Source organism: Lutra lutra, chromosome 6 (genome assembly GCF_902655055.1).
Source record: "Lutra lutra chromosome 6, mLutLut1.2, whole genome shotgun sequence".
NCBI classification, from domain to species: domain Eukaryota; kingdom Metazoa; phylum Chordata; class Mammalia; order Carnivora; family Mustelidae; genus Lutra; species Lutra lutra.
Genome location: NC_062283.1, coordinates 33,839,330 through 33,859,391, shown reverse-complemented (window position 1 = coordinate 33,859,391; position 20,062 = coordinate 33,839,330). Strand labels below are relative to the sequence as shown.

The following is a 20,062-nucleotide window of genomic DNA, read 5'->3' as shown; positions in this document are numbered from 1 at the left end:
TCTGTGTTTATCCCTTTTTCATCCAGTCTGACAACCTATGCTGGAATGGTCAATCCATTTACATTTAATGTAATTATTGATACTGGTTAGATTTTGGTTTACCTTTCTATTTGTGCCATCCGTTTTTTTCCCCCTCGATTCCTCCTTTACTGCCTTCTTTTTAGGTTAACCTAATTATTTTTAGTATCTCATTGTAACTTATTTTATGGGTTTTTTTAGCTGTATCTCTCTACCTGTGTGTCAGAAAGACAGACAGAGATTGCTCTATGGAAACAATATGTAAACTTATCACAATCTACTTACAGCTAATACTGTACTACTTCACATAAGAATATAGCAACCTTTGCAAAATAGTTCATTTATTGCCCTTCACCTTTTGGACTAAATTGTCATATATATTACATCTACAGTAGTCCCCCTTTATCCACAAGGGCTACATCCCAAAACCCCCAGGGGATGCCTGAAATTGCAGATAGAATGGAATTCTATATATACTGGGGTTTTTTTCTATTAATACATAAACATGTATACGTTTATGTATTTACATAACATATACATACATACATATAACATAATACATACATGACAAAGCTTAATTTATGATTTAGGCACAGTAAGAGATTAGCAATAATAACAAAATAGAACAATTATAAGTATATACTGTAATAAAAATTATATGAATGTGGTCTCTCTCAAAATATCTTATTTTACTGTACTCACCCTTCTAGGGATGATGTAAAATGATAAAATGCCTGCGGGATGAGTTGAAGTGAGGTGACTGACGTAGGTACTATGACACAACGTCAGGCTACTACTGACCTTCTAATGACATGTCAGGAGGATAATCTACTTCTGGACTGCAGGTGACCACAGGTTACCAAAATCATGGAAAGCAAAACTATGGTAAGGGGAGAGCTACTGTACATATGTCACAGACCTACAAAATAGTATTAAACATAAATCTTGTCTTTTAAAGAAACTGAGAATAAAAAATAGTCTCTTGGGACGCCTGGGTGGCTCAGTTGGTTAAGCAGCTGCCTTCGGCTCAGGTCATGATCCCAGCGTCCTGGGATCGAGTCCCCCATCGGGCTCCTTGCTTGGTGGGGAGCCTGCTTCTCCCTCTGCCTCTGCCTGCCATTCTGTCCGCCTGTGCTTGCTCTCTCTCCCTCTCTCTCTGACAAATAAATAAAATCTTAAAAAAAATAAAAATAAAATAGTCTCTTACACCTAGGTTTCCAGTGTTCCTCTCTCTTTCCTATAGATCCCAATTCCCATCTACTATCATTCCTCTTCAATCTGAAGAACTTTCTTCATTATCTCTTTTTTTTAAATTTTTATTTATTTAACAGACAGTGTTCACAAGTAGGCAGAGGCAGGCAGAGAGAGAGGGAAGCAGACTCCCTGCTGAGCAGAGAGCCTGAGGCAGGGCTCCATCCTAGGACCCTGAGATCATGACCTGAGCTGAAGGCAAGAGGCTTTAACCCACTGAGCCACCCAGGCATGCCATTATCTCTTATTGTACAACTAGGATTCTCTCAGTTTTCATTTGTCTAAAAATGCCTTTACCTTCCATTTTTAAAAAATATTTAAGCTGGATATGGAATTCTAGGTTGAGAGCTTCTTTCAGAATTTTAAAGGTATCATCCCATTGTCTTCTTGCCTCTGTTGTTATTGATGAGAAGTGCGCCATTAATTTAGATCACTGTTCTCCTTTGTGTGATAAGTCATTTTCCTCTGGCTTCTCTCAAGTTTTTCTCTTTCTCTTTTGTTTTTCAGCAGTATGACTGTGATGTACCTGGAACGGTCTTTATATTTATCCTGCTTAAGGTTGACTGAGCTTCTTAGATTCTATAAATCTGTTGGTTTTTTTTAAAGACTTTATTTGACAGAGAGAGACACAGGGAGAGAAGGAACACAAGCAGGGAGAGTGGGAGAGGTCAGAAGCAGGCTTCCCGCCAAGCAGGGAGCTGGATGTGGGGCTCAATCCCAGGATGCTGGGATCATGACCTGAGCCGAAGGCAGACGCTTAATGACTGAGCTACCAAGGTGCCCCTATAAATCTGTTTTTCACCAAACTTGGAACTTTCAGCCATTATTTCTTTTTAATAACATCCCTACTGAAATTAATTCACATACCATATACACATTCATTTAAAATATACAATTCAGGGGCACCTGGGTGGCTCAGTGGGTTAAAGCCTCTGCCTTCAGCTCAGGTCATGATTCCAGGGTCCTGGGATAGAGCCCCGCATTGGGCTCTCTGCTCTGCAGGGAGCCTGCTTCTTCCTCTCTCTCTGCCTACCTCTCTGCCTACTTGTGATCTCTACTTGTCAAATAAATAAATAAAATCTTTAAAAAAATAGAATAAGATAAATACAATAAAATATACAATTCAACGGTTTTTAGTATACTCACAGAGTTGTGCAACCATAAGCTTAATCAACTTTAGAACGTTTTCATAGCCCTCTTCCAAAAAAACCTGTACCCTTCAGCTATCATCCCCATTTTCCTTATTTCCCCTAACCTGGTAACCATTATTCTATTTTCTGTCTCTATAGATTTGTCTATCCTGGACATTTAATATAAACAGAATTATATAAAACGTGGTCTCTTGTGACTAGCTTCTTTCACTTAGCATATTCTCAAGGTTCATCCATGTTATGACAGGAATCAGCACTTCTTTTCCTTTTTATGGTCGAAAGTATTCCATTATATGGATACTCCACATTTTGTTTATCTACTCATCAGCTGATGAACATTTGGGTTGTTTCCCATTGGGGGATATTATGAATAATGCTGCTATGAACGTGCAAGGATGAGTTTTTGTGTGGACATATGCTTTTATTTCTGTTAGGTAGGAATGGAACTGCTGGTAAAATGGTAACTCTAATTTACTTTTTCAGGAACTGCCTGGCTGTTTTCCTTAGTGGCTACACCATGTTACAGCCCTACCAGCTGTGTTTAATTAGAGTTCCAATTACTCCACATCCTCACCAACATCTGTTATTATCTGTCTTTTTTTTATTACAGTCATCCTTATAGCCATTGTAATTTTGATCTGCCTTTCTCTGATGGCTTGATAATGTTGAGTATCTTTTCATATGTTTGTGGCCATTTATGCATCTTCTTTAAAGAAATGTCTGGGGCCACTTGGATGGCTCGGTCCATTAAGTGTCTGCCTTTGGCTCAGGTCATGATTCCAGGGTCCTGGGATTGAGCCCTGCATTGGGCTCCCTGCTCTGTGGGGGGCCACTTCTCCTTCTGCCACTCCCCCTGAGAGAGTGCTCTCTCACTCTCTCTGTCAAATAAATAAATAAAATATTTTGAGAGAAAGAGAGAGAGAGAGAGAAGGAAGAAGGAAGGGAGCGAAAGAGAGAAAGGAAGGTCTATTCAGATCTTTTGTCCATTTTTAAATTGGGTTGTCTTTATTATTTAGTTGTCAGCCATTATTTCTTCAAAAAAATTTTTTTGAAGATTTTATTTATTTATTCAACAGGGAGATAACAAGCAGACAGAGAGGCAGGCAAAGAGAGGAAGAAGCAGGCTCCCCACTGAGCAGAGAGCCCGATGTGGGGCTCGATCCCAGGACCCTGAGATCATGACCCAAGCCGAAGGCAGGGGCCCAACCCACTAAGCCACCCAGGCACCCCTCTTCAAATAGTTTTATCTTGTTTTAGTTTTCTACTATAGCATAACAAATCACTCCAAACCTAGTGCCATAAAACAGTAAGCATTTTATTAAGTTCACAGATTTTGTGCATTAGAAATTCATTCAAGGGACAAATGGGATAGCTTTATTCTGTTTCATGAATTCTGGGGCCTCATCTGGACACCATGAACAGCTGGGAGCTGGTATCACCTAGTGGCTTCTTCACTCACATGGTTGATTCCTGGGCTGAAATGCCTCAAAGGCCAAGTTCAGCAAGGACTGTTAATTGGAGCTCTGTGTAGCTGGGATGTCACTTCCAACTTGATTCTATTGGCCAAAAGAACATGTAGAATGGTAGATACTGCTGCAGCCATCTTTGGAAAATACAATCTGCCAGATGTCTTCTGTCTCCTTTACTTCTAGGACTCTAATTACACATATATTAGTATTGTCACACAGTTACTGACAGTCTGTTTTTGTCTTTTAATCTTTTTTCTCTTTTCTTCAGAGTGGATAATTCCGGCCACTCTATTTTGAAGTTCACCAATCCTTATCTCCAATCTGCTATTAAGCCCATTTAATAAATTTTTCATTTCAAATCAGTTCTAGATTTTACATTTGGTTCTTTTTATAGCTCCCAGTTCTCTGCTGAGATCCTCTATCTGTTCATTTTTTATTACCAAGTTTAATGTCTTGTTTGATAATTCCAACATCGGAGTCTTCTTGGGGTCAATTTCTATTGACTGCTATTCTCAACAATGAGTCACATTTTCCTTCACTGCACATCTAGTCGTTTATTATTGCATATTGGACATTATTGAAATTCTAAATTCTGTCAATCTTCCTCTGAAGAGTGAATTTTATTCTGCTGGGAAATTAACTTGGCTAAATTCATACTCCAAACTCTGCCTCCCCCACAAGGAGCAACAGCTAAACCTCTGTTCAGTTCATTCAGCTTTCCAACTACTGCCTTTTCGAGGCTCCATTAAGTCTTTCCCCATGCATGTCAAGGATTTGGACAGAATTTAAAAGCAGATTTTAGGGCTCCCTCTTCTGTTGCTCCCTCCTTTCTAATTTTCTCTCCTCATTCTCCAGTCCCTCTTACAGTCCTGAATTCCATCCTCCAACTCACCAAACTAGTAAAACTGTAGACTTTTGCTTGAATTCTAGCCACCACCCACCATGCAAACTTGGGAGTATCCTCAGGCAAAAGAATTGTGTAAGTGAGAATCACGCCTGGTACAGTTCCCATCTTTCAAATTTCCTATCGATTTCTGCCAGATTTGGTCACTCTCCAATGTCTTCAAGTAGTTATTTTTTTTATATACTGTCCAGAGTTCGTAACTGTTATCTTGGAAAGGGCTAGGTCAATATAAGATACTCCTATATTATTAGAAGTAGAACTCTTTTCTACTAGATCTCATTGGTATTGTATCGTCTCCAAGAGCGAGCCATGATGTGAGTTACCAAAAACACATACGACCAGATGTACACAAATGTACCCCCTCAGTATGATAGCTGGCTCAGTATGATAGATGGTAATAGATAAATCATCCTCTTGGTCTATGAGTGAAGTGCTTATCATAAAAAATTGCAACAGGGGCACCTAGGTGGCTCAGTTGGTTAAGCATCTATCTGCTTTTGGCTCAGGTCATGATCCCAGGGTCCTGGGATTGAGCCTGGCATCAGGCTCCCTCCTCAGCAGAGAGTCAGCTTCTCCCTCCCCTTGCTCTTCTTCTCTCACTTGCTCATTCTCTCTCTCTGTCTCAAATAAATAATCTTTAAAAAATTGAAAAAATTGAAACAATATAAAAAAGTATAAAGAGAAAAATAGGTATAAAGGAAAAAATGAGTTTCCAATTCATAGAATAAAATAGAATTATTTTATATATACTTTTCTAAAACTTACTTTTATTTTCAATGAACAATGTATCTTGGGCATTTTACACTGTCAAATTTTTAAGTACTTTTTAATAATTGGGGAGTTATCTACAAGCAACATTTCTATATGGAAAATTAGAATTTATTTAATAAAGTCTCTACAGATTGCTCTTTTATACTAATTTCATTAAAAGGCTTATAGGTTTTTCTTATTTGATACCTTCTATAGGATGACCTCATAAAAGTGGAATTGTACATTTTTACATTTTGACAGATTTGCCAAATTTTCCTCTACAAACATGATACTGATTCACACTCTCTACAATTGTAACCAATCATACACATTTCCCACACCCATAGTAGCTGTGTAGTCAATGACTTGAAGCATTCACTTTTACCTTACCTTCCCATCCCAGTAAGAAGCCAGTTGATATTCTGGAGACTGTGGAGAGCTTTCTTTCCTTAATCTTAAACAGTAGCCCTGATGAACATTCTAATTCCCTTCCTAAGCCCAGAGCCTTGTTAATACCTAGCTTGTTTAGCTGAAGCCCTAATACCTTGTCTGATTTGAGCCAGTCCTTTTTTTTTTTTTTTTTTTTTAAGATTTACTTCTTCAAAGTAATCTCTGTACCCAACATGGGGCTTAAACTTACAACCCCAAAATCAAGAGTCACATGCCACACCAACTAAGCCAGCCAGGTGCCCCAAGCCAGTCTTCTTCTAGAACTGAATACTTGCAATCTAATCCACTAGCAAGGGTCTAGGCATGTAAGGCATGTTACATATGGGCTCCTCATCTAATTGACTGTTAACACATTTGAGTACCACTTGAAATTACGGCTGTAACTTCTTTTCCAATGTCCTTTCCACATACCTTTTCCCTGGACATCCTAGAATTAGGACTCCTTTAGTGGGGGCTCCTTACCAACTGTAACTCAGAAACAGTTGCCCTCTTCCCTCTCAATTCTTTAACTATTCAGTTCCCATACTGACTGGGTCCCAGATTCTCTCCCCTGAACCAGCCCTGAAGATACTACACTTCATGTCCAAAGTCTTGGCAAATCTCACTTTGTTAGAAACATTCCTTGTCATCCTAATATATTCCCTTTAATTTCCTTTGTATTTACAGGTCTTGACAATTCCCAAAACACATCAACAGTAGAATTAATGAAATCTGAGTATTACAGTTCTAATTTTAAGACTTACAACTGGGCTCTTGGATTCATCGAAGTGAAACTGCAGCTGCTAATGCTCAGAATAGGCACTGCTGGTCATTCACTACTGAATGTGAACAGATATTTCTTCATGGCATAGCCTCAAACAACTATTTAAAGAAGTATGGCATATATGGGGCGCCTGGGTGGCTCAGTTGGTTAAGCGACTGCCTTCGGCTCCGGTCATGATCCTGGAGTCCCTGGATCGAGTCCCGCACCAGGCTCCCAGCTCCATGGGGAGTCTGCTTCTCCCTCTGACCTTCTCCTCGCTCATGCTCTCTCTCACTGTCTCTCTCTCAAATAAATAAATAAAATGTTTAAAAAAAATAATAAAGAAGTATGGCATATAAATTATCCGAGCTTTGAAACTTGCTCAAGAAGGAAACTGAGGAAAAAAGATTTCATAAGCGAGGCTGTCCTTAATTTTTGAGCAGAACTGGCCCTAACGTTTGCTTATTTTAAGAGGCAGAGACTGCTCTAGGCACCTGGGTGTCTGAGCTGGTTAAGCATCCGACTCTCGATTTTGGCTCAGGTCTTGATCTCAGGGTCCTGACTTCAAGCCCTGCATTGAGCTCCATGCTGGGCATGAAGCCTATTTAAAAAGGGGAGGGGGGTGCAGAGACTGTTCAAAATGAGTCATGCTTCACATCTGCTGGTGAAAGAAAAGCCTTAGCAATTGAGCAAGAATGCTCAATTAATGTTTACTACTTTGAGTAGTTTCCCAGACAGAGATCATTTAATGAACAAACACCTAAGACAGTAGCACAATGACTGACTGAAGTAAATAGGTTCAAACCGTATAAGTAGCTGTGGAGGAAACAAAGAAGAGCTTAAAATAAAAACGAAGGTCTCTAACTCTAAGGAGGGCTATATACTCCTCAAGAGTTAGAACTGTTTCACTTAGATCTGTGTCTGGCGCAAAGTCTAGCGTAAGAACGCTCAGTTAATGTTTACTGACAATAATACAAAGCAAATAAATGGTAACTGCCACATAGATGGAATGAACTAAAGGGTATATCCAACAATCGAGCCACATTCTTCCACACACTGTAAACCAACTATAATACTCTTATGAACCAGACATTTTAAACCAGATTTAAGAGTGTCGTATATAAACATGGAAATAAATTTATCTGTGACGCTGAGGAAGAAGGCACACCCTTCCCATTAGAGACAATAAAAAGTGCCAGGTTTTTAAAAAGAGAGAGATTAGTATATTCTGAAAGCCCTTTCTAGAAGATTTTAAAATTTAAAAAAAAATCAGGAAAAATGAAAAAGGAGGATAATATTTCTCTGAGAACAAAAATTATTTTTAAAATAATAGCTAACACTGGGGCGCCTGGGTGGCTCAGTGGGTTAAGTCGCTGCCTTCGGCTCAGGTCATGATCTCAGAGTCCTGGGGTCGAGCCCCGCATCAGGGCTCTCTGCTCAGCGGGGAGCCTGCTTCCTCCTCTCTCTCTCTGCCTGCTTGTGATCTCTCTGTCAAATAAATAAAAATAAAATCTTAAAAAATAATAATAATAATAATAGCTAACATTTAATGATTGCTTACTTTATTCCAGACACCGTCCTAATATTCCAGACAATGTCCTAAACTGCACTTTGTTATACATTTTTAATTAATTTCTCTCAATATCCCCATGATATAAATGAAAACTATTATCTCCATTCTATAGTAGAGAACTGAAGCATAGAAAGGTTAAATAACTTGCCCAAGATCATAACAAGCTAAGATTCAAAACCAAGCAGTATGGCTCAAGAACTTGCAGCCTTAACTACACTCTACCATCTCTCTGACTTCTTCCCCCCATCTCTCTCACTTTTAACAAAATCAAAAGAGTTATAGAGGTTTGGAGTTTCAATTGCCTTAGACCCAGATCAATGGCAACAGAAAACAAGCTGAGCCCTATCTAGATGCCTGGACATAGTATACAGGCGTCTATGATCCAGCCTCTCTCTATCTTTCCAATATTGTCTTTTGCTACGTCCCACCTTCAAACCCTACATTCCAGTGACACAGAACCATATACAGTCTCTTAAAGGTCCCCTTCTGTTTCTCAACTCAGTACCATTACTCATGCAGCTCCCTCTGCCCAGCATCACCTTTCTGCCGTGACTATCTGTGGCCCCCAGACTCCACAGATACTTCTTAATGCCTTACTGGGCTTACTGGTTACAGGTCTGTTTATCGCGGTAGGCAGTTGAGTCCCTGAAAGGGAATCCTGTCTCATTTGTTTTCAAGTTGCTAGTACTCGGCATACAATTCAGGTGGTCAGTAAAAAAGTTTCCTGATAGAATCAATGAATAAATGGTCTCAGAAACACAGTGCACAAAGGCAGCCCAGGGTATGGGGCTATCTGAGGGGAAGGCTAGACTCCTATCTGAGAATGGCTGACATACCACCTGCAGCTGACCATCCAATTATCTTGTAGCACATCTTCCTCAAAGAGACTGAGGACCCTCTCCTGTGGGTTCATAGGACTAAGGAGCCACAACCAACTTCACCTGAAAGGAAGGGAGACAGTGAGGACTCTGCTGAGGTTCAGGAAAAGGATATCTTAGAAGACACTGCCAGACCTCTAATTTCACATCAGCCTCTGTTAAGACATTTTCTCAAATGAAATGTATTCCTGAACTGCAGTTCCTTCTTTCACGTAAGTTAAAAAAACAAAAACAACAACAACAACAAAAAAAAAAAACCCCACAGATTTCAAGAAAAGAAAGAAGGAAACAAAAAAGAAAATGAAAGACAGATTTTTCTTAGGAATGGGAAGTGGATGTTTTCAGCTCTGCCTGAGAAAGCACTAGACCAGAGGGCTGGAGGCACTCAGCTTGAACGAATTTAACCAATCCTTATCTGGATTTTCTATATATCGGAATTCTCCAACTTTCAGAAGACTCATACATGCCATAAATGGCTGCCCAATCCCCTGCCCCACACCAACTGCCAAAGAAGCAATTTTTGGAAAATCAAAAAAAACCTGGGAACTTCCAGAGTATTTGCGGAGCCAAATGCTATGAAATTAAGAGTAACTTAGGGGAGCTGACCCTGTGGGACATATTCTGAATTAGAACTGGTTTAATTAGAATAGAATTCCTTCAAAAATACATTCTCTACATTCTCCTCCTGACTTAGCTGAAATTATATATCCTAAAGAAATGGGAATTGGGAACAAAAGCGAGAGGAGCAGGGCTGCAGGTAGAATTGGGGCAACAGGGTGCATGAGGAGGACCTTAGGAGATGGAAAGACATCAAGGGAAGAAAAAGTGTATCAAGAGCAAACTTCAGCTGATTTAGAATTTAGTCTAAGTCAGTGATTCTCAACACTAACAGACTCAATTCCACAAGTGGCACTGCCAAGAGTGACAACATTTTCTAAAATAATGACAAACATTTGATAAAGTTCAAAACAATCTTCCCCCATGGCAGTTGCAGTCTAGAACACTCCTTATAGTTTAAAGTTTACAATATTTTGTGTTTATTACAATAGAATTAGGTTTTAGGTTTACATAATTTAAATGGGTAACTAACCCATGCATCTAACAAATATTCAAAATTCAAAAAGGACAGAGAACAATGCTTCTTTATGTGAGATTATTCTGCAAACTGAATGATATGGGCGTCTCTAGCCCGCTAACTAAACGCTGGCCACACCCCTTAATCACAACCACAAAAAGTCCTGCTGAGATGCAATGATCTCAATGATCTAAAAGATCTTACTCCAAGAATTGGGAGAGAAAAAACTTTTCCTTCTTCTCTATCTCCACTCCTCCTTCAAATGGTTCCCTAACAACCAAGACCCCAGTGGGCTAACTTGGAAACCTACTCGACATTTAATACACTATTTCTACTGAAATACATACTCCAAACCCCAAACTTAGAAATAAAATTAAAGAACATAGCACTTTCATAAGTCAGAGACTTAAATACACTGATTTCTCACCATCGATGTTCTAATTTTTTTTAAATGATAAGCTGACATCCAAGCTATATACAACCAAGGCACTATAAGGACTAAGTATACATGTAAAATGATCACTGCTGTGAGCAAATAAAAAAATGTCAATCCAACAAGTATTTTATAGTACATCTAGTCCTTATTTTTATGGCAAGAAGGTACAAACAACATACCCTTTACCTAAGTTCTAATGTGTATTAATTTACACTTAAGTTTTCCCCTTTGCTATAAATACTGATTGATTATGCTGCTTTAATACTGGAAAATATTCGTTAGTATCTATAATCAGCATCAGTAACAAATACTTGCCTCAGCACACAAAAATAAAAGTTCCCTTAATAATACTGGGTGAATTGGGTTTCCTTGTCCTTCTGCTCCCCCCACTACTATTCCCATTCCCCACATCTAAGGGTCCTTGAATTCCAGCCATGCACTCCTACTCCACACACCTTCTCCTGCACCCACTCAAAGCACCCTCAAACTCTCTGGTTTTCAAAGCAGCCAAGGGACCACAGTCCCTGCCATTATGGAGGGTGTAGGTAATTGAGTTGTGATGAAAAGAATCTTTTTGGGGGGCACCTGGGTGCCTTAGTTAAGCATCTCCCCTTGTCTCAGGTCATGATCCTAGGGTCCTGGGATGAAGCCCCCTCCTCCCCAAGGATGAGCCCCCTGCTCAGCAGGGAGCCTGTTTCTCCCTTTCCCCTTCCCGCCAACTCATGTTCTCTCTTCCTTGCTCTGCTCTCTCTCTCAAATAAATAAATAATCTAAAAAAATATATATTTTCTTTTCTTTCAATGATTAAAGCCATACTTATAGGTGAAGACAACTAAGTGACCGCTGATTTTTTTCTTCACTCTAAGAATACAGTATATGATTATGCTATGTTCTTAGGTTATGTATAAGTACATCCACTAAGGACCCAAACTTGTGAATATATTTCAGTTATTTCACCTATGCTGAGGTCAAAGTTTCCTCTGTAGTATGCCTTGATATAAAAAAGATAAATAGAAATAGCCCTTGTTCCCTTCTCTCCTTAAGCATTGATACAAAGAACATCCCTCTCCACCTCTTTGAATTACAAGGTTAAACGTAATTTCTAAATATTCAAAGGTCTACTGGGCGCCTGGGTGTCCCAGGCATTAGGCCTCTGCCTTTGGCTCAGGTCATGATCCGAGGGTCCTGGGATCAAGCCCTGCATCAGGCTCCCTGCTCAGCAAAGAGCTGCTTTACCCTCTCCCACTCCCCCTGCTTGGGTTTCCTCTTTCGCTGTGTGTCTCTCTGTCAAATAAACAACAACAAAAAAAATCTTTAAAATAAGCAATCAAATAAATAAATGTTCAAAGGTCTAATTTTTTAGATATGTTAGGCACAATCTTAAAGATGTTGAAAAGTGTTATCTTCAGAAACTAAAAGCAATCTCTCTCGAGTAACTTAAACAAATACTAGATAAATAATAATAGTCACTGTTTACTGAATACTTTTTCAGGACCACTTTTATAAATGATTTCTAATCCTCAAAACCACATTGTCCATTACTATCCCCCATTTTACAGATGAGTAAACTGAAACTTTGAGAAGCTGAAAGACTTGCAGAATACATAGCTTGTAGGTGGCAGAGTCAAAATGCACAGTCACCTTTTGGAATCCAAAGTCGTGGTTCTTTCTGCTACACTGACGTGCCTCTCAATCAATTTTTTTTTTTTAAAGATTTTATTTTATTTGACAGAGAGATCACAAGCAGGCAGAGAGGCAGGCAGAGAGAGAGGAGGAAGCAGGCTCCCCGCTGAGCAGAGAGCCCGATGCGGGGCTCGATCCCAGGACTCCGAGATCATGACCTGAGCCGAAGGCAGCGGCTTAACCCACTGAGCCACCCAGGCGCCCCTTCTCAATCAATTTTTCAAAGCAGGTAATTTCATTATTGTGAGCCATATATTAAGCTGCTGTGTATCAGATACAGTACAACAGTACTGCTTTAAATTTTTATTGCTTTTAAATGCTATTTTTTTTTAAGATTTTTTTTTTTTTTTTTTTTTTTTTTGACAGAGAGATCACAAGTAGGCAGAGAGGCCGGCAGAGAGAGGCAGGAGGAGGAGGCAGGCTCCCTGCTGAGCAGAGAGCCCGATGTGGGACTCGATCCCAGGACCCTGAGATCATGACCTGAGCCGAAGGCAGCGGCTTAACCCACTGAGCCACCCAGGCGCCCCTAAATGCTACTTTTTAAGACACAAGAAAATGTTTTACAAAAGACCTTGGAAAGCTGTAAAGATTGTAATACAAAAGCTATGAAATTCAAATTTTAGTGCCTTTAGTAAAGATGAAGTGGTATGTAAATGGGGTGCCCAGCTTACAGAACAGAATGAAACTATTATCCAGGGTAGTCTGAAGATCAAATATTTAACAAAAACCCAAATGCCTGAAGAACAGTAGCCCCTTTCTCTTAATGCACATGACTGCTATTCTGACAGGGAACTAAGCCTCAGAGCCATTCCAAGTAAGAAATGTTAAGTGTTAGGGGTGTGTGTGTGTCACAGCTGGTAAAGCAGTTAAGCACCCAACTCTTGGTTTTGCCTCATGTCATGATGTCATGGGTTGCAATCTCATAGATTGTGAGATCAAGCCCCGCATCCAGCTCCGAGCTAGTGTTGCATACCTGCTTGAGATTCTCTCCCCCTCTGCTCTCCCTCACCCCCGTACACGTTTTCTCTCTCTTTCTCTCTCTCTGAAATAACTAAGTCTTAAAAAAAAAAAAAAAAAAGTATGCTATGGGTTAGCAGTCATAAATTATCCTAATTATTTTTATTGAACCTAATTTGAACAGTGCTCCAAAAAGATGTCTTCAATGTTCTGACATTTGCTTGTGACTAAAATTTACAAATAGATCAGAATTTGAAAACTAAACATAGGCAAAAATAAAGTGGCCATCTAGTTTACCTCAGATGAAGTAAAAAAATTTTTAAAAACACATCCATCAGAATGGCTAAAATGAAAGAGATGAAAAATACCAAGTATTGGCAAGGCTGTAGAGCAACCAGAACTCTCAAACACTTCCACTGGCAATGCAAATTGGTATAGACACTTTGGGAAACTGTTTAATAATATCTATTACAATTTAAAATGTTCATATCCTACAACCCAGAAATTCCACTCCTATGCATATCCCCGAGAGATACGTGGACATTTGTTCATCAGAGGACATACACTAGAATGTTCTAGCAGCACTATTCATCATGGCCCTACACTGGGAAACTAACCAAATGTCCATTGATAGTAAAGTATATAAATAAACTGAAGTACAGTCACATAATAGAATACCATACAGCAATGAAAATGCAGAATCTGCAACTTGATGCAACAACAGTGTTTAATCTCACAAAAATGGGGGTGCCTGGGTGGCTCAGTGGGTTGAGCCTCTGCCTTTGGCTCAGGTCATGATCTCAGGGTTCTGGGATCAAGCCCCACATCAGGCTCTCTGCTCAGCAGGGAGCCTGCTTCCCCCTCTCTCTCTGCCTACTCTCTGCCTACTTGTGATCTCTCTCTCTCAAATTTAAAAAAAAGTTTTCATTTAAAAAAAATTAATCTCACAAGGGGCACCTGGGTGGCTCAGTGGGTTAAAGCCTCTGCCTTCGGCTCAGGTCATGATCTCAGGGTTCGAGCCCCGCGTCGGGCTCTCTGCTCAGCGGGGAGCCTGCTTTCCCCTCTCTCTCTGCCTGCCTCTCTGCCTGCCTCTCTGTGTACGTGTGATCTCTCTCTCTCTGTCAAATAAATATCTAAAAAAAAAAAAAAAATTAATCTCACGAAAATGTTAAGAAGCCAGACATAGAAGCATACATATGATATGATTCCACTTATATAAAGAACAAAAAGAGGGAGACAAACAATAAGAGACTCTTAATCTTAAGAAACAAACTGAGGGTTGCTGGAGGGGAGGTGGTGGGGGGATGGAGTGGCTGGGAGATGGACATTGGGGAGGGTATGTGCTATGGTGAGTGCTGTGTATTGTGTAAGACTGATGAATCACAGACCTGTACCCCTGAAACAAATAACATTATATGAAAATAAATAAAATAAAACAAAAACAGACAAAATTAATCTGTGTTGTTAGAAATCAGGACAGTGGTTTACCCCTTGGTAGAGACAACGACAGAAGACAACACAAGAGGGCTTCATAGGTGCTAGCAATACGGTTTCTTCATATGGATGCTGGTGACAAGAGTGTATTTAATTTGAAATTAATTCAGTAGATGAGAAGTGTAAAGCAGCCCAGTAGTAAAGAGAATCAGAGAACCTACCTTTGAATCTCAGTTCCATCAACTACTACATGATTTTTGCACAAGTTGCTTAACCTCTCTGGGCGTCATTTCTTCAACTATAAAGTAGGCCTAATAACTACCTCATAAGGTTAGTCTGAGAATTACATCATTATAAGACTTATAAAGTGCTTATTTACACAGTTGGTTATTAAGTATTTGCTAAGTTAAAAAAAATGCTTTATTCTGAAACAACACAAAAAAATGTGGAAAGGAAACAAAGACATGTATGATTTGGCCATTACTGGAAAATGAACAAAATAATTATTTAGGAAATAAAGGTGATAATAAGCAAAGTCTAGTATAAAGGAAAACCTGGAAGTTGAGACTACTTCTACAAACCTTCACCTACACAGACCCTGGGCCAGAAGTTGTCCTCTCTCAGCCTGCAGCTCCCCACTGTCCCCTGGGGGCTGACCAGGATGATCTCTTCAGAAGGATGAGTAATAATGAGGGGAGACACTGATCAGGAACTAAGAGGGCTGAGTTCACAGTAGGCTCTCTTATTCTTCAAGGGGACTATGAAATCTTGTATGCTTCTGCATTTCACCTAATACTTATGTTTTTCAAAATCTATCATGTCTATCAGCTGTGCCTCTGTCCCTCAGAATCATTTCCTGCAGCTATTTAGAGTAAATAATTAAGACTTCCAGTAGGCCAGAGGGAGAAGCAGGCGCTCCACTGAGCATGGAGCCCAGTGTGAGACTCCATCCCAGGACCCTGGGATCATGACTCAAGGTGATGGCAGATGCTTAGCTTAACTGACTGAACCACACAGGCATCCCAAGAATTCTGGAAGGTTTCTAAAAGAGCCAGTCAGGGGGCGCCTGGGTGGCTCAGTCAATCGGGCATCTGCCTTCAGCTCAGGTCATTATCCTGAGTCCTGGAATCCTCTGCCTGCATGGGGCTCCCTGCTCCTCAGGGAGCCTACTTCTCCCTTTCCCTCTGCCTGCCGCTCCCCCTGCTTGTGCTCTGTCAAATGAATGCATAAAATATTTTTAAAAAATAATTAAGATAAAAGAGCCAGTCAGGTGGGTCACTGCAATCCATACCAGAGTAGTATCCCTAACTTCAACGATCATGTTATAATAGTTACTCTTTACATAACTACCTACTTACATAGCTACCTACTTACATGCTAGGCATTATAATAAATACTTTATCCCCAATCCTCAAAAAATTCTGCTAGGTACATGGTATTCTTCCTTATTCTCACCTTTTACAGATAACAGAACCAGCTCAAAAAGGCTGACCTGTTCATTAAGTGACAGAGCTGGAAGGTGAATCAGGCTTCTCTGGCTCCAGAGTCCATGCTCTTTTCCCTGAGCCATAGTCCCTTGACTTACATGACAATCAATCATATTTCTTCTTACGAAAGGTCACTAACTAAAGTGAGCTAAAACAAGAATAATCTAATGTAGTAAAAAATCAATTCTGGATTTCTTCTTAAATGATTACTTTTGTTTCTAAGTAAAGGTCTTCTCCTGGGTCTATTTAAATGAATACTAGGCATTGAAGTTATGTGTACTACACAGCAGTCATCCAAACCATATAAAGCCCTTAAAAGATGTTTACGCTTCTTCCCTGCTGAATCCCCAGTGCCCAGATTAGGGCCTGGCCTGGAGCAGGGACTAACAGAAATATCCTGAAGACCACCTCCCTCAAATCTTATTTACCAAAATACTAATAAAGAAGATGCATTCCAACAAAACACTATTAATATCCAGGACTTCATGACCAAAAATTAAACATGAGAGTCACTGGGACATGAGAGACACTCGTCCTGCTGTTAAGACACTCTCCTCCAGGTCAAGTGGCACTGTCATCATAAACAAATCATTATTAAAAACACCTACAAATGTTTATTTAACATAGTAACTCAGTATACCTTCTCTTCTCCTTCCCCATGAGATTTGGCAACCCACAGAAACTCTAATTCCCCTCCAGGCAGGCCAGCTTCTGTAGGTACCACAGAGACCATACAGAGATACAAATGTCATACTTGATTAGGCCACTTTTCCAGGATAAACAAACAGAAAGGCGCAGGAGTGTGACCTGTCCCTCAACCAGATCCAAGTCCTACGATCTTTTCCTGGAACCCTGATATTGCAGCCCCAAATAACCTTTTCCTCCTCGTCCTCCTCAGTAAACCACATAACTCCCAATGTCTGTCATACCTATTCCTACTTCATCTGAAAGAGATACTCTGTTCACTAAGGATCCACTGAATATGTCAGCATACATTATTAAAATTTTTCTTAAAAACTCTATACTAATTGAGAGTGCACAGAACATATGTGCACTAAAGGGAAAAACACCAGAATTAGACAGCTGGGTTCTAGGGGCTCCTGGCAGTTTCAGTCAGTGGAACAAGTGACTCTTGATCTCATGGCTGTGAGTTTAATCCCTGGGCTGGTTATAGAGATTACTTTAAAATAATAAAATCTTAAAAAAAGAAAGAAAGCTGGGTTCTATTCCACCACATTACCTTCCATTGCAACTTGGGAAAGTTGTTGTCCTCTATAGGCTTTAGTTTCCTCAGACATTAAAGAGTGGAACTAGTCAGGGGTTATTCACCTAGTTCCAGGATGACTTGCAGGATTCAGCATGTGCTTTTCATAACTCTCCCCCAGAATTTACATTAAAAAAAAACCTGTTTGCATATGCAGATTTTTCTGAAGAAGTCTATGGCTTATATCAAATTGTCACACAAGTGGTGTCCCAAAAGATAACTGTAGCTCATGGGTTGTTTCCCCCCCCCCAAGATTTTATTTATTTATTTGACAGAGAGAAACAAGGAGCAAGGGAACACACACAGGGGGAGTGGGAGAGGGAGCTGCAGGTTTCCCACGGAGCAGGGAGCCGGATGTGGGCCTTGATCCCAGGACTCTGGGATCATGACCTGAGCCAAAGGCAGACACTTAACTGGCTGAGCCACCCAGGCACCCCTATAGCTCATGTTTTAATTGAGCACTTACTACGTGCTAGGCACTGTGCTGTCTTTACATATATTTAACCCTCAAAATAACCGTTTGAGGGGTGCCTGGGTGGCTCAGCCAGTTAAGTGTCTGCCTTTGGCTCAGGTCATGATCTCAGGGTCCTCGGATAGACCCCTGGGTGGGGCTCCCTGCTCAGGACGGTAGTCTGCTTCTCCCTCTCCCACTGGCCCTCCCCGCCATTCATGCTCTGTCTCTCAAATAAATAAATAAAATCTTAAAAAAAAAACAAAAAACAACTTTGAGTTAGAGTACTATTATTATCCTCATTTTACAGTTGAAGAAAGTAAACCAGAAAGAGTTAGGCTCTTAAACACAATCCTGTATTAGGTTAGATCATCTCTAAATCCTAAAATTCTCTGCTTCTGTGTTTATTGAAATTAAGTTTTCCTTTAAATTTTCTATACCAGGACGCCTGGGTGGCTCAGTGGGTTAAGCCGCTGCCTTTGGCTCAGGTCATGATCTCAGGGTCCTGGGATGGAGTCCCGCATCGGGCTCTCTGCTCAGCAGGGAGCCTGCTTCCCTTCCTCTTTCTCTGCCTGCCTCTCTGCCTACTTGTGATCTCTCTCTGTCAAATAAATAAATCTTCAAAAAAAATTTTTTTTCTATACCATTTCACAATCATTAGTCCTACTTTTAAATCTTTATACAGAACAACCAAACTCGTGGAACACCCAGAAGAATGCGGTCTGAAAAAGAATTTATTAGGAAGTTAATCCTAGTAAAGGGTCCAAAGGCACCTTCCAGCTCCAGCCTCCAATCTGCTTTTACATTATAACATGGTTATTAACCAACAGATGTATCTGAATCTAAATATTAAAGTCTAAAATCAAAGTAAGAGTAAACAAGCCAGAGTCTCAGTCAGAAAAGGGGATACAGTGGCAGCAGAAGGGTCTCACATACCACTCATCCAGGCAACAGAAGACCAGTAAGATACAGCAGTGCAAGGGCCCTGTGTCCCCGGTTGACTGACTCCGCCCCCTACTCCTACCTCCGGAAAACCACTAGCGTGTACAAGGCTAGAACCACTCTCCCCTTGAGATACAAAGGCTGGCTGAAAGTATTAAGGCATCCCCAACACCTGTCTGGAATAAGTAGTGAAAACTAAGTGGGGGGAGACAGAGGAGGCGTGCAAGCGACGACGAGGTGACCTGCTTGGCGGTGAGGGACTTGAGTGGGAACTGAGCCGGGGGCAGCCGGCCAGGAGATCCTTGAGGGTCGGGAGGCTTAAGGAGATTGCAAGGGTCGAGAGGAAAGCCCGGGGCACCCCAGCAAGGGCAGAAGCACCCTGCACCAGAGGGCACAGGAAGAGGGAAGAACAGAGTGGTGACAACGGTCGGGGCCGGCGAAGCGGGCCGGAGACTGTCCTGCTCGAGTTGAGGCGAGGGCCGCCAAGGAGTCCCAGCTCGGGCGAAGGAGCGGGAGAGCAGCCCATAGGAGGGCGTACGGAGGAGGGGTAAGAGGGTTAGGAAGGGCCCCGGGACAGCTGGGGGACGGCGCTGGCGCTCTCACCGGGACAGGTGCTTCAGGATCTGCTTCTTAATGATCCCAGCCATGCCGGAGCCGCGGCCCGCGTGGAAGGCAGGCGAGCAGCTCTGGCCTCCTCAGTCGTGAAGAGGCGGCCCCTCACCTCGCCGCGGCTCGGGGACCGGATGCCGCCGCCGCCGCCACCGCCGCCACCGCCGCCGCCATGGCGCTCTCCCGCCCCTGCCCCGGCGCGGGGAGCTCCGCCACGATCCCACCCACCCGCGCGGCGCTGCGGCCGCCAGCCCGGAGCAACGCGGAGATCGCGCGCCGCCAGCCGCCCGACGCGCGCGCAGGGAGAAGGCCGCGCGTGACGAGGGGCGGGGCGGGCGCGTGGGGCGGGGAGGCGGGGCGGACGCGCGCACGCGCGCACGCGCGGAAGTCGGCTCCGGGCTCTTGTCCCACGGTTCTGCGGTCTGCCTCTCTACACAGGGAAATCAAAAAGGCTTTCCCTCCGAAATGTATGAGGTTCCCGCAGTCGTTTTGAACTATAGGAGAAAGGCGGCAATATTTGTAATTTTTTTACAGGAAT

General features: G+C 41.6%; 1 protein-coding gene across 1 annotated transcript in view; it reads right to left on the bottom strand.

Moving 5' to 3' along the window:
• BLTP3A (bridge-like lipid transfer protein family member 3A) overlaps positions 1-19,841 on the bottom strand; it is a 65,946-nt gene extending 46,105 nt beyond the window's left edge. Inside the window, exon 1 of the mRNA XM_047732922.1 lies at positions 19,519-19,841. Within this exon, the coding sequence (XP_047588878.1) occupies positions 19,519-19,562 (44 nt within the window). The 5' untranslated portion in view covers positions 19,563-19,841. The remainder of the gene's footprint in view (positions 1-19,518) is intronic.
• Between the last annotated feature and the right edge of the window lie 221 nt (positions 19,842-20,062).